Below are 14,669 nucleotides of genomic sequence, written 5' to 3'. Positions count from 1 at the left end.
TTGGCTGATTGTGATCCACACCCGTTTTCACATCTTGCTCCTTAGCCACAGAAGCTTGTTTACTTGCTAATGCTAACTAAATATTAACACAAACACAGTTTGATAGCTCTTCTTAAATCCTGTAGTTTTGCTGACATGTAAATGCGTGAAGTTGACTTAAATGGAAACATAGTCGAGCCTGCTTCCAGAGACAATAGTCACTGCAAAAAAAGAAAAAAAAAAAGAAAAAACCCCAAAACCCACCATTTTCACTTTGGTACATTTTAATTGATGTCTGTTCTTCACTGGACAATCACTGCATGCTCCCCCTGAGTATCACAATTCCATCTGGCTGACCTGAGCTTGTCCACATAGTGACATGTAGACCTAGAAGAAAATAAGATTTCAGATACTCTAAAGTTTTTTCAGTGTTAAATTAGCATATATATTATTTTCAATATTAGTGTTTGTGGAGTGTGAATATAGAATTCTGAAACTCAGCACATGCCAAATTAAAAACAATCTGATTTCACTTTGGACTTTTTCTCTTTCGTAACCATCTCCACGTGCAGTTCTGGGTTGCTTCAAGCTTGGATGGTATTTTTAGATCTAGGAACATCAGTTTAGTTTATTTGCCAGACTTGACTTATTGCGATGTAGAAAAACAAAATTCTAATTATAAGTGGAGGACCTCCAGCAGACATCACAGAAGCTAAAACGCAAGTTGCCCGAACAAGACTTTTCAGGGACTGATGTAAAAACAGCAGGCGTGCTGGAACCAGGCCAGGTGTGTTCAAGGACACTACCTTGTAGAGAAGATCAGCCAATTTTTTTTTTTTAATTATTGGAGTCATGGAACATTATTATACCACTAAAGTAATACTGCTATTGGTTGTCAGTTTAAAATCAGTGAGAAGATGGGCGGTCTGGGTGTGAGCATCAGACTCCTAAATTGCGGCATTTTTAGGCATTAATTTGTAGCTTTTCTGCACGTTACTGTGTCAGGTGAGGTTAGCGGTTATGCTGCTGCTGACAGAGATTACAACCCTCTATAGGTGTTTGTGTCTGGTGGGGACGGTGACAAAGTGGATGAGCAGTTGCAATGCTCTCCATTTGTCCCATATGTGTTGACCTTTTTTTTCTGTGCACATTATACACACTATTCTGTTTCTATTTATTTGCTATGATTTGCTATTTGTCCAGTAACATTGCTGCACTCACTATCCCGGGTTTGTTTGTGTAAGCGTTCTGTTGCCGGCAAATCAAACATTCTGCAAATTAAGGCAAATACTCAGTTACATGTTTCTTTATATTTTATTATGTTACAGATTAAGTCATTTGTTCATACTTACTTTGGTTTTTCTTTTCAGTCTTCAGGGTCAGGTGTGGGGAAACGCCCGCCTAGCATTTCCTCATTTTAAAGTCCTGATGATGTCACACATGACATCAGCAGGTCGAACCAAGTGGAGGGGTTTCTTTGTCCATAGAAATGCTTCCTTTTGTTTGTCTCAAGGTTTAAAGGGATTTGTTGGATCTTTTTCTTTTCGTTAATACAGCCTTAGTTTACAGTTGTTTAAACGTGCCAATTAGAAGTGTGAAGAGGTTTTGTGTCTTTTTAATCATCTGTGTAGCGTTTTAGATCCCTCAGTTCAAGTGAGTGGTACTGGCTGGGCTAATTGAAGGGAAATTGATGGCCCTATTTAAAGCCAGTCTCTGCCAGATTCAGAGGAGAGAGGAGCGTTGCGTTGTGTACCTCTGGAAACCTGAAATGTAGTGATGGGCAGATGAAGCTTCATGAAGCACTGAAGCTTTTCATCCAATTGGTTCATCCCAGCGCAAAGCTTCTTGAAGCTTCATTTGCTCTAGTAGGACACCTACTGGATGTAAAAATATTAGTTGGCATGAATTTGAAGAGTGTGGCATTTTGCACACAGCCTGTAAATGTCAACAACAAAAGGAGTGTGTAAAACATGTATATTGTAGTGATGGCAGTATACTGTGTATATTTATACTGGCAGTATGGAAAATGATTATTTGGAAATGCTTAAAATGGAAATGATCATTTACTGTGAGGTGAGGTGTGGTTGGGGTGTGGACAGTGGTTGTGCTTTTGTAACGTTGAGGAATGGACAGCTACACACTGAGGCTTTGAGCCTCAGTCCTGCCTGCCATTTTATTCTGTAAAAACTACATTTTTACTGCTTTTATGACCTTTTAGTGGGGAGAACATAGCTAGGATTTAATGATTTAACAAATCTTTTGAATCCTTTGTCCTCCACAATGCTAAATGGCTGGGAGTCCTCAATCACCATGCTAACCAGGTCTTCATCTATTTGAGATTGTTCTCCTGAGGAAAGACAATAAAGACAAAGCACAAATATAAATATCACACACGTAACTTATAACAGCTGTATAATATTGTTATATCATTTAGTAACATTACAGCATGCTATATTATCATTGCATTTGATGGCTCACCTGGTCTTGCTCCACAATCGGTGTTCCCCTTATTCTCATGCAAATCTCTGTAGTGCCTAAGCATGGATGAGGTGTTGTTGTTATATCCCAGCTCCCTGGCACATAGCAAACACTTCACCTTGTACAAAAGTCAAGACAGCTTAACATAAATTGTATTGCACCATCAGTACTATGAAAATACATCTTCTGTAGAAATTTACATACCTTGTTGGGAGGAATAAGATCAAAATGTTCCCACACAGGGGAGGACATCCTCCTCTTCTTAGCTGGCTCCATTCTCTCCTGACTTTCTCTCCTCACTCTCATAAACCTCCAAACAGTCTCCAAACTCTCACTAACCGCAACTCTCCATCAAACACCCACATTTTTGAATGAAGTCTGAGGGGTTTATATCGCTGTCATATCTCGCGGCAAAGTTCGAACCACTTCCTGAACCAGTCGCGTGGTACAGCCGGGCAGCGAGGCTTCGGACGTCATCAGTTTCAGCTCCTCCCATAAATGAAGCAAGCCTCGATACGCGCATCGCGGAAACGCTCCCTCAATTACTCGACACAAGCTTCGAAGCCTCGATACAGAACGTCACATCACTACTGAAATGTCTGCGTCTGTTTCCCTACCACCTCCCTTGACGTTCGAGTCTGGCTACTTCGCAGGGACAATTACATTTACCACAAAAGATTCTGACTCCAGGTGAGATGGAGCAGGATGCCTCCTTGATGCCTTCTAGGTGATGTGTTCCAGGCATGTCCCATCAGGAGGAGGCTCCAGAGTAGCATCAGAACATGCTGGAAAGATTATATCTCTCAGTTGGCTTGGGAATGCCTTAGTGACAGAATAGCTGGAGAAAGTGGCCAGGGAGAAGGAGGTAAAGACCCCTCCCTCTAAGAGGAATTCCTTTCTTAGTCACTGGGATGTGTCAAGTTGGACTGTAATGGTTTTCTTTAGTGTCTTTTTGAATCCTTGACTCCCTTGTGTCTCTGTTGGGGGGGGGGGGGAGGCATATAACATTTTTAAGCTAACAGTTCACAACCCTTAAGTGGTACATCGCTGTGGTACTCTACTAAAACCATGTGACCTTTCCCTGGTATTTAAAATCGTCTGCAAACTTTATAACTAGATAAAATTAAAATACACTGAATAATGATAAAGACAGTGATATTATCAGAGCCATAACCTGCGGTCACTGGCTGTTTTTAGCAATCCAGCTGATAATGAAGTCACTTTTAAGAAAGCACAGAAATCAAGCCATAAACTCAGAGGACAGTCAGCTCTTTTCACAACTAGCAGCAGGACTTTCTACCGCCACGCACGCTCAGCTTTCATTTATGCTTATCTGTTTATGACAGCTCCCACAGTCTATTCCCCTGTGCATTGTGACTCAGTGATTAATCCATTCTGCACACGCTGTACACTTCGTGAAGGTAACACAATACCTTCTTATCTATCTGTGTATGAATATTAAGTAGCCAGCCTTGGTGACGCCAGCAATGTTGCTGATAGTTTTGATAAGACCACCTAGAAACATCCACTAATGGCGAGTGAGCATTGAACCCTTTTAATCAAGGTTAGAATCAGTATGTGTAATAGATCACCGAGTGTTGAGGACTTTTGTTAGGCCGTTCTGCAGAGATCAATCATTAAAAGAGCACATTAGTGTTGGAAGGAGTCCAAGGCTTTCATTTGTTGCCTGAAATATAGATTCACACCCAGAGTCAAATCGAATTTTAAATAAAAACAGGAAAGCTGACTCAGATACATCACTTTCTTTTCTTTTTTTTTTGCCAGAAGAAACCACATCCATAATTCAGGGTATCACAATGGGGTACAGCCTCCTTTGTTGGAAAATTATGTTTTGTTCAGCTTGTTAAGTGATTAACAAATAAATCAGAACTATTTCTTCTTTTTTTCCATTCATTTTTTCCCTCTATTTGTGTATTTAAGTGCAATTAATTTTTATTTGTTTGAACAAGGACACTAGCATTAAGTAATTATTAGGTGTTCCTTTGTAGCAGTTGCTGTGTTTTTTCCCTCTTACATCTTTTTTTCACATTGTGACGGGCATATTCACCTCTTACTACAGTAAACATGCTTAAACACAGAGCAGCCTTGATCAGCATTAGCGCTCATTTACAAGTGCATTTCTGTCCACTTTACAAATGTCAAGCAGTCCAATATTCACTTCCTTTGAAATTTTGTTTTGGTTTCCATGAACTCCTGAGGGAAATATCTGGCTCTTTAGCTGCTAAATGCTCCAGTGTGTTCACCAGCTACTGTAGCAGCAAAGTGCTGGCTTTTTGTGAGAATTTCACTGGGCCGTGTGTCTGTTTAACACGAGGGGGCATGTGCTTACAGATTGGGTGGCTATGGAAATGGTTAAATCCTATTTTCACAGTTTAGGCTTTAAATGTTCAACAGTAAGTTTAGAAACCTGCGTGTTTGTATCCGTATTTAAGTCTGACTCATTTCTATGAACAGTTATCTGGATATTCATTTGCAGAATCTGTATGCAATGGACAATATTTTTACTGTTTTTCTGGTTTATGTTTGAGTGGACTTTGGCTGCATGTAGTTAAACAAACAATTATCTAACCTTTATTTAAACACTGGCTGCGGTTGGCCTATGAAAGCAGATCAAATTTCATGAATTTGTAAGTCAACATTAGAGTTTCTGGTAATACGGTAATATTTACTTTGTCAAAAAAAAAAAGGATTAGAAGGTATAAAAATTATGTAAAGCCATGAAATGAAAAACATATCCAATCATTTTCTTGTCAAACGTTTCCATTAAAGGCAATACAAATCATTGAATGAATATGTTGACTTGCAATCTAGTTTAATTGCCAGTTTATTAGATGACTTCAACAAAGTGTTCAAACTGACCTCTGATAGAAAGATGAATATCCGAGGCACAAACCCCAATTTGAGAAATGCAGGGACAGACCCATATTTATTCACAACAGAATATGGAAAACACATCAAATGTAAAACTTAACTGATAGAAAAAAAACGGCAATTTCGACTTTGATGGCAGCAGCATGTCTTAAAAAAGTTGGGATAGATCCATATTTTAGTGTGTGGCATCCCCTCTTCTTTTACCAACAGACTGAAACATCTGAAAAATGAGGAGACCAGCTGATGGACCAGAAGAAAGAGGAACATTGTTGTATTTCATGCTTATTTTGTCATGTTTTCATTTAGTTAAGGTCTGGTTCAGCCAGGCCCCTATCCTGGCTATTTTGAGACAAGTTACTACCAAATGACTTCAAAATACTTCAAAACGAGCTAAAATGTTTCATGAAATAGCAAAATTTCCAAGTTTTAAAATCTGATGTTTTTTATGTTCTATTGTGAATTAAGCAAATGTTAAGTATTAAACAAATACTTGCAAAACTTTTAGCATGATTCTGCAAGACTGAAGGTGACTGTTTGTTGTCCAGTGGGCAATAAATACAGTGCAGTTATATGGTGGAGTCAGTGAGTGATTTACATACAGATTACTGTGCACAATGGGGTGTGCAGCAGCAGCGTTGTGTAGCCACAGAAGTGACTATGGAATGAGAACAGAGACATTTACTAACAAGTAAAACACCGAAAGAGCCACCGGAGAAGAAACTCCTTCAAGTCAGCAAATACAAAGGTGGTTCAGAGAAATTCTGCAGTACCGGTAATGCTACGCTCATCTTATTGGTTCTGATTTAAATTAGCTGAGACTAAGTGCTGCAGGAAGTCGTGGATACACAGTAAATCAGATGCAGAGAGAGAAAAGGCACTTTTACCAACTTATTACATATGGAGAGAGCACAATTACATTCCTGATGTGCAGTCTTGGTGATTTATAGATGAGTCTCTCGCTCAGAGGGTCTCGGAAAGGTGATCTGTTGCAGAGGCAGGCACAGGTAATTTATTCTATTCCCAAGTTTGCCATTTACTTCCCCCCACCCCAACCACTTGCGCTGACAAGATTTATTCAAACAATAGCGGCATTATGCTGTTATGCTGTAAGTCTAACAATAAGAAAGAAAAAAGATTTGGACATACATATAAAAGTTCTAGTACCGTGGAACGGTTCTGTAGCTTATGTTCATATTCAGGAGGATGTTTTTAATTAAATGTAGGATTTCGTTCTCGGTTTCATTCTTCTGACTCTACCGTGTAAAAAACACGAGTGGAGATTTCATTTCGTGAGTTGCATCAGAAAGCCAACAAGGCATCTAGAAGTCTGTTCAAATTGAAGAAAATAACAGCAGTGTCATTCCAACACTTAGAGTAATGGTCTGTTTACATGCAATAATTAATTTTGCAGTACATGAGGTGTGTAATTAGATGTTTGAAATCCCCTTATTTATGTTGAGCGGTGTCAAACCTTGATTAACCGCTGTCCCTGCTAACAAGCATGCTGTGAATATGGGAAGCTGGATATGACATTAAAGAGTGTAAGGTGACACGATTTTGAAGGATTATTGATTTGGGGGGAGTTATATTTATTCCGCTATGTGACAGGTGATTGTCAGTAAACAGTGTAAGGTGATATTTTACTGCAAACTGTTTGCGCAAGACAGATTCACCTAGCATGTGTATTAGCATGCTGGTATGTTAAAATGTGAAAATGATCCCTCATTGCAGTGGGAAACAGAAGATAAGTACAGTATGTCTTTAAGCTGCGATAGATGCTTCCTAAGCAGGATAGTTTAACTAAGACTAGCTCCCATTAAAAATGCAATAATTTGCACACCCTACAGTGCAAGGACTATAGGCTGCTGTGACTGGAACAAAATATAAACGATGACAATCATCAACCTCCCTACGATTCGTGCTTTCTTCAGCTCCAGAAGGCTTGAGGATTAAAGTTAAATTCTTAGACGCCAAAAACTGAACTTATCCTCCACATTACGCCACAGTGAAATTGATGTTGTCAGCCTTCTTTAAGTGCAACCTCCACAAATGTTTTGGAGGTGGGTGTATTTAGGTTTGAAGTAAAGTTAAGCTTTTACTGCAAAACATGCCTGAAAATCTGCTGCTGCTGTAGTTTGTGCTCTCCGGAAATAATTCCAGTGGTTTTGCGGCTGAGCTTGTAATATGTGGCTGACTGCCTCGATTTGTTGGGTCTGAGCTATTACTGAGACTACAAACAATTAATTTTGTTGAAATGGCCAGTTGTTGAGTGTAAACTTTTGTAGTAGTTTTTAGCGCCGCTCTACTACCACATCTATCTAAAAAAAGTTAGCTGGCTCGTCTCTGTTAGGAAGTGATGTTTGACGCTTTGATTGTAAAAATATGAGAAACGACATATTTCAGTGTAATTTTCTTTCAGGCTGATGTCTTTGGGGTTGGCACAGAGGATCATGTGCCTCTGTCTCACCCCAACCTTTAATCCGTTTTGGTCACACCAACCCTCTTGCATGCCCTCCTGCATGACATCCTACTCTCTCTCTCTCCATCCGAGCATGCTTTCCCCCTCTCCTCCTTTGTCTTTGCCTAACAATAGCACAGCTTCCGTTGACACCCTGCTGATCAGCAGCACTGGTGGCAGTCTTGTTAACCCAGGCTTCAACAGATCCAGTATAGAAATCTCATTGTCAATGATCTGCATATTTTATTTGGCAAAGATTTGATACCGAATGCCTTTCCTGGGCATTTGCAACCCTTCCCATGTTCCCCATTTATCTTGGCTTGACACTGTCATTAGGAGCACATTGGCTTATGGATGACAAGCCTCCTCCCTCCACCAAATTCATAATAATTTCATAATGGATTGATTAAATATGCTACAAATGATTGCTTTTTATGATTATAAATAATTTAGTCTAAACACACTAGCAGGTCTAGCATATAGTATATTTCTCAAACAGTGGGAGATGTAGTTAATCTATTTTTACATAAACACCCTAAAATGCTGAAGAAGGAATTAAAGTAAACACTTGACTAAACTGCCGAGAAAAAATCTCTCTTAACAGGAAGTATCTTTCAGCACATTCAGGCCCATGGAGGGTAGCAATTTTCCACAACAATTTGCTGTGTGAGGGGCAGAGAAAAAAAGCACAGATGTGCATAACAGAACAAACAGTACAAGCTACAAGACAGGAATCACAAAGTTACTGATATGCAACAGTGGCACATAAATACATGGAGAGTGAAGGAGAACTGCTCAATGCATGATGGGAGGCCCCCCAGCAGACTGAACCAGTCGCACCAAAACCAAGAGATGCTTCAGGGTCACCTGATCCATTAGATTAAGAAATGGCTTGCCAATAACAGCAATAACACACCATGTCAAAGTTAACATTTCTTTGTCAGCCTTAATAATGCAGACAGGAGCTGAACAGAAAACATTCAACCAGAATGAAGTGGACGTGCTCCACGTCTCAGAAATATTTCATACTCTACCAGCAAGAACAATCAATATGTTTCTACAGAGGAGAATCCATGAGAAGAGACTGTCAGTTTGCAACTAATACCGTAAGTCACATACGAACCCTGCGTTCTGTATTAAGTAATGAATCTAAAGTAACAACACAGGAAATCGGAAAGTAATTAAGCATTTCTGCAAATAGCTTTTGCTTTTTTTCATACAGTAGTTGGAAAACTGCCTTTTTGCGTATTTTGTATATTTTGCTAAAACAAGGCCCTAGTCAGTATGCAAGCACATGCAGCACAACTTGTACCAATTTGCAAAGCAAGCACAATTTTACCTGAGTTTTAGAATTATTACCGCTGCTTTGCAAGGGATTTGTAGTAACGCAACAGGCAAAGCAAATTACATCTTTCCACAGATAATTGATCTGAATTTGATACGCCTGTAATTGCTGCTTGTGCAAAACACCTCTGTGTTCCTGTTTTTGTGCCGCACCTTCCCTGCTTTTTTCTCTACCTTCTCTCAAAGGTCCCGTCAATCCTCAGTGAGGCTTTGCCCAAATCGCAGCCTTTGACCTTGTTGCTTCATTATCAATAACTGTTTTTCATTCATATTTGTGGAGTGTGTCCTTGCTAGCAAATAGTAATTTCAAATAGGAATTTTAGCCAATGCCATTTTTGAATTAAGCTGTAATTAAGCTTAAATACCATCAATACAAATATTTATCTTGGTCTTTGCAGTTATTTCAATCTGATTTAGCTTTATTAAAATAGTACTACCTGCGCAAAGGACAATTTGAGAACCGGGTATGGAATAAGTATGTTTTTTTAAATTAAAAAAATCTATTATGCATCATGGAATAAAACAATATGACAAAAGAAGTGGCTGAAATTCGACATCAAGCAAGAATGGGAAACCATTTTGCTTTTAAAAACTATAGCAATTGGTTTCCTCAGTTCCCAGACGCTTACCAGAGTGTTGTTAGCAGAAGAGGTGATGCAACACAGTGGCAAACATGTCCTTGCACTGACTTTTTTACTGGCATAAAAAAATCAGAGAGCATTAAGATTTCTTAGTTTCAACATTTTCAACATGTTGCCGTCAATTAAGTTTAATTACTTTGCAAAACCATGTATTCCTTTTTATTAACATTTTACGCAGACTCTCACCTTTTTTCTGAAAACTGTAAGAAGAAAATGCCATTCAGTCTCTTTGCGACTCTGCGGATGACAGTTATCGTTAATTGAGTTGGGCCACTCAGCGTCTGAGAGTGTGTCCCTTTGAGCTGAGATCAGCAGTTAACAGAAGTTAGATGACCTGATGACGGTAAAAAATGAATCTCCTCATGTGGCTGACCTCTCCACCTTCTTCTGAAACACCCCGATCCTTTGATACAAGTCTCTATGGAGACACGAAGGCTTCTCGTTGGCTGAAAAAAGTTTTGTTTGATAACTGATACCCGGTCAATACAGAGGTGATAACTGGTAATAGAACAAAACAAATTTTAAAAAAAGCTGGAAGGTGATAATGAGAACTGGGAGGAAAAGAGCGAAACCGACAAAAGGTTCATACATTATTATCACATTTTGAGAATAAATTCATTGACTGCATTCCCCCAAAATTGGTAGCCTTAGGGACAAAATGCTCCAAGATCCCAGAAAAAGGCTGCACAGTCTAAATATTTATGTGCTGTGTGGATTGTTTTGTGAAAAATATGTTGATGTTAGGAAGCTGTTGCTCTCAAAATATAACACAAGCACCAAATAATCTTTAACTGAATAAAAAAACCCTATATTTATTTAATTATACTCAGCACCGAATAAAGAAACCACCATCTTGTTATTATTAATTTCTACTTTTATTAAAACATCATTGACCTCCAACATGTAAAGAATGTACATAATAATAATAATAATAATAATAATAATAATAATAATAATAATAATAATAATAATGAACTGAATAACATCTGAAATGTCTTTTTTCTGTGTTATTTTATTTCTTTATGTTTGTCAATTCTCTTGTGAGGCATACTTGGGATTCTCAAAGCTTGAGATAGTTTTAAAGGAATGTACAGTACAGGAAACAAGGAGTATCTTTCCCCCATCATCTTATTTCGCTTCTGACATCTACATGTTTTTGTTTCATTTGCAGTTCGTCACACCCATCAAACACTTTCATCTGCTCCAAAACAGCTTGAAATAGGCTAAACCTCCCATGGTCAACACGCAAGCCCTTCAGACATACACACTCTCGCGTGCACGAATGCACACAAACACATATCGTTTCACTTTAACGCACTCTGGGATGCCTGCAGTGGATGGTATAGTGATTTGCACCGGTGCTTTGATCAGACTTTTGGTCTGTAGCATTTCCCACAGAGAACCTTCCTCAGCAGACCCAAACATAGAAGCCATCAACCTTGCTCTAGCACAGATAGCCAGAACAGATCGCCTCTCATGAATGACCCTTGTCACTCTCTGCTCCTCTTTTCCATCAGTGCTTCACGCTGAGTGGTATGTCCTTTGGTGCTGGAATTCAAAGGAAATGCCACAGATGCACTGTCATAAAAGTGACCTTTAAAAAAAAAAAAGCAAGATACTCACTGAAGGGGAACCAGCTGTCCATTTTACACGACTTAATGTCACTGGTCAGAGCCGTGTGGAGATTGTCTCTAAATAAAGTTTGAACTTTTAAAACATTTGAGACAATTAAAAACACAACAGCACGATAAAAACTTTTGTTTTGACTTGAAAAGTCTGCTCGCTGCACTCAGTCAAGTGTAGGTTTACAGTATATTCTGACAGGCAGGTGATGCTAGAAATCTCTTTTATGGTTTCACAGCAGTTCGTGTGGGCTTGACAAGAGCAGAATATCATCCTGTCATGCAGCTGATTTCTCTATTCTCTGTCCTCCACTCCTAGAGCTTTCACTTATTTTGTACTGTTGCTGAGTCTAGCGCTGGCGGTCATGTGTCGATGACATCCTGCGCCGGTGAGGGTTCGTGTGGCAAACTGGTGGCGTTGGGCAGTGGCTGTGTGTGGCTGACTGAGTTCTGCTGCAGCTCTAGTGCCATTGCATTCTGTGGGTGGGGGAACTCTTTCACCTGTCTGCGATACTCCAGGAAGGTGGAGGCCTTGGTCGCGATGGCCACCACGTTCTTCCCGATGAAGATTGTGGAGACCCGACTGTCCTGAAACAACACCATGTTTACACCACGTATTAGGATAGTGACCACGTTAATGGTGACCAGGCTTAGGACTGGGTACAGCATCATTTTCTGGGGTGACATGTGCTCCCCTTGCATGCTGATTTCACTGAGCGACACACAGGGCAGAATAAGCAGCAGGATGTAGCAGTAGAAGAACATCAGGCCCTCAGCCCAGATGGGCAGGCCTGTCCGCTGGGGCTCCCACAGGTTAGCTTGGATATCTAGCAGGTCCAGAAGATCCAGAGCCACCCAGAAGAGACGACTCCTCATGTCCTCCTTCTTTCGGAAAGTTCTCACATATTCCATGCTATCCAGAGCCACTAAAACTAAGTATAACCCAGGCACACACACGGATAATAGTAACGTCAATGCTTTCCGTGCTACTGTCTCCAGACTTTTCCTGTCAGCCTTGCAATTCTGGAAGACAAAGTAGAGTTTGATCTCCAGCACAAAGATGTACAGAAACCACAGGATCATGGCGTATCCTCGTCGGGCGGTGCGCACCTCAGCACCGACCCAAACTGCCACATATCGTAGTACTATGAGAAAGCACACATCCCCGACTAGCACTATTATGCACACACCGATTTTCCTGGGACCCTGGTTCTGCTCCACCAGGTAGGCATCCATGAAGGCCATGCTGGTCATGATGACGATGGTGGTCAGGCAAACGTGGCGTTTGTCTGGGGGTGGCAACACCATGGCGAGGGCACCTCTTGGCTCTCACTGTCAGGCCACAGCTTGTGAAAATAAAAATAAAGTAATCTGGACACTCCAAACCTTTAAGGCTGGAGGGGGAAAAATAGTATTTAAGGTGCTCTGACAGATGTTGTGTGCACAGGAGCAGATGTCCTGCTACAGTTTATTTCATAATAAAATAAGTCACTGCACTAATAGTCCATAGAGGACGATGATTATTGCAGCGTAGAAGCAGAGCTCTGTGTGGGGTACGACGCTAACTGCTGATTGCTCTCAGACCACGCGAAAACAGGGACATCTCCTCGTTACTCAACGCACTTCCATTGATCCAACTCTGCCCCTGAGCAGTAGCTACACCAAGGGCTCCACAGCTGACACACCATAACTGATCGTAATCCACACGCCGTCAAATGGAGCCGACTCTGAGAGCAGGCTTTGTCTAATGGACATGTGACTGGATGGCGGGGCACGGTGCCGCAGTGTAGGAATGTTTATGGGGGTGTTTATTTTTGTATGCAGTGGATATATGCACGCTTGTGGTGCAGCTTGGCATGTGCAAGGAATCCCTTTTTGAATGCTCCTGTGGACGGTGGTGCAGTGTGTGTGGCTCCTTGCGGTCCTGCAGTGTGCGTGAAGGGAAGTGGAGGAGAGAGAGGAGAGGAGTCTGCAGTGGCCAGAGTCCCCCAGCCGCCATAAATCACGGAGACAGCAGGTCAACGGCCCGTGAGGTCTTGCGTCTGACGCCGGCTTCCCCGGGGGGAGGCTCTTACACCGGGCTGAAGATCCATCCTACCCCCTCCTCTTCTTGCCACGTGCCGGCCTCTCCAAAGCCTAAAGGAGGAAGAAATAAAGAGGGGGTGGGGGGGTAGAGGAGAAGGAGAAAGAAACCTGTCAGCACTACTGGGCCATATAACACAGTTTCATTGCCAACGGCCTTCCACATATGAGGAGCCAAGTAATGTGTCAGCTTGGCTCAAATATAGCCCGTTTCACTATTGATGGGACAGAGCATATTGCACATGTAAAACTGCTTCAGGATGTTATTTCCTCTCTATTGTCTGTGATATCTCACATGACATCTGGTTGCACGACTTAATATGCTTCTGTGGAAATGTTAATATATTCAGCATATTTGGGGCCATAATACCCTGTAGTTTAATTCTGGAGCTAAATTAATAGAGGATTTATTACAGAAACTTGTAGAAGCCAATTTTAAAGTCACACACAGTAGCTAACTGCTCTACGCCTCTTTCTTTCATTTTTCCCCCCCATTCATTTATTTCTTTTTTTTTAAACATTGCTTGGCACTGCATTTTCTTCCTAGGCAAGGGTAAATGGGATAAACGACGGCAAAGAGTTCATTTCCTGCACATATACTGAGTCAGTTCGGTGCAGTTTCAAGGAAACGAGGAAAGTGCGATTGCAGCATGTATGCAGCAGGATTTTTTTAGCGGCTATGGTGACTTTTGTTTCAGTGACTGCAGAACAGATTTCAGCTATCATTCATGCGTTCTCTGTGTAAAAAAAGTGCATCATGAATGATATTGATAATAATAACCCTGTCCATGTTTCATTTTACCTTCAGTTTAAGCTCCAGTTACAATTACTCTTCACACTCTGTTTTTTTTGCTGAATGATGTTTCAAGGTGTTTCTGTTTTGACCTGTTTAATATTTGAGCTGATGTGTGTGTCGGAGCGTGTGACAGGTTCGGTTTGGGGAGGCTGTGTGTTCATCTGTGAAAAATAAAAAAAATTAATAAAAAAATTAATAAATAAATTTAAAAAAAAAAAACAGATGCCAAGCACTTAACTAGCCAGCAGGAGCTTAACTTCTGCACTGACCTCATCCATAAATAACTCAACAAGTCTAAATATTAGCGTGGAGAAAAGAGAAAAAAAGGAAAAATCGAGGTTTGAGAAAAGAAAGTGAAATGTGCTAATTGAGCAGAA

General features: G+C 40.6%; 1 protein-coding gene across 1 annotated transcript; it reads right to left on the bottom strand.

Annotated features, from left to right (window-relative positions):
* Window positions 1–11,777: 11,777 nt before the first annotated feature.
* tmem121ab (transmembrane protein 121Ab) lies at window positions 11,778–12,722 on the bottom strand. The gene has a single exon (XM_085373185.1). It carries the CDS (start codon window positions 12,720–12,722, stop codon window positions 11,778–11,780), a length of 945 nt encoding a protein of 314 aa, XP_085229311.1.
* Window positions 12,723–14,669: the final 1,947 nt, after the last annotated feature.

The sequence above is a fragment of the Diplotaxodon limnothrissa genome, linkage group LG15 (assembly GCF_057381915.1).
Source record: "Diplotaxodon limnothrissa isolate DT_005_m linkage group LG15, D_limnothrissa_male_GT1.1, whole genome shotgun sequence".
In the NCBI taxonomy this organism is placed as follows: Eukaryota; Metazoa; Chordata; class Actinopteri; order Cichliformes; family Cichlidae; genus Diplotaxodon; species Diplotaxodon limnothrissa.
This window is presented reverse-complemented; position numbering and strand designations above follow the sequence as displayed.

Excerpts from the sequence above, each read along its gene's own strand:
- tmem121ab (XM_085373185.1), bottom strand. The coding sequence starts at position 12,722 with ATGGTGTTGCCACCCCCAGACAAACGCCACGTTTGCCTGACCACCATC.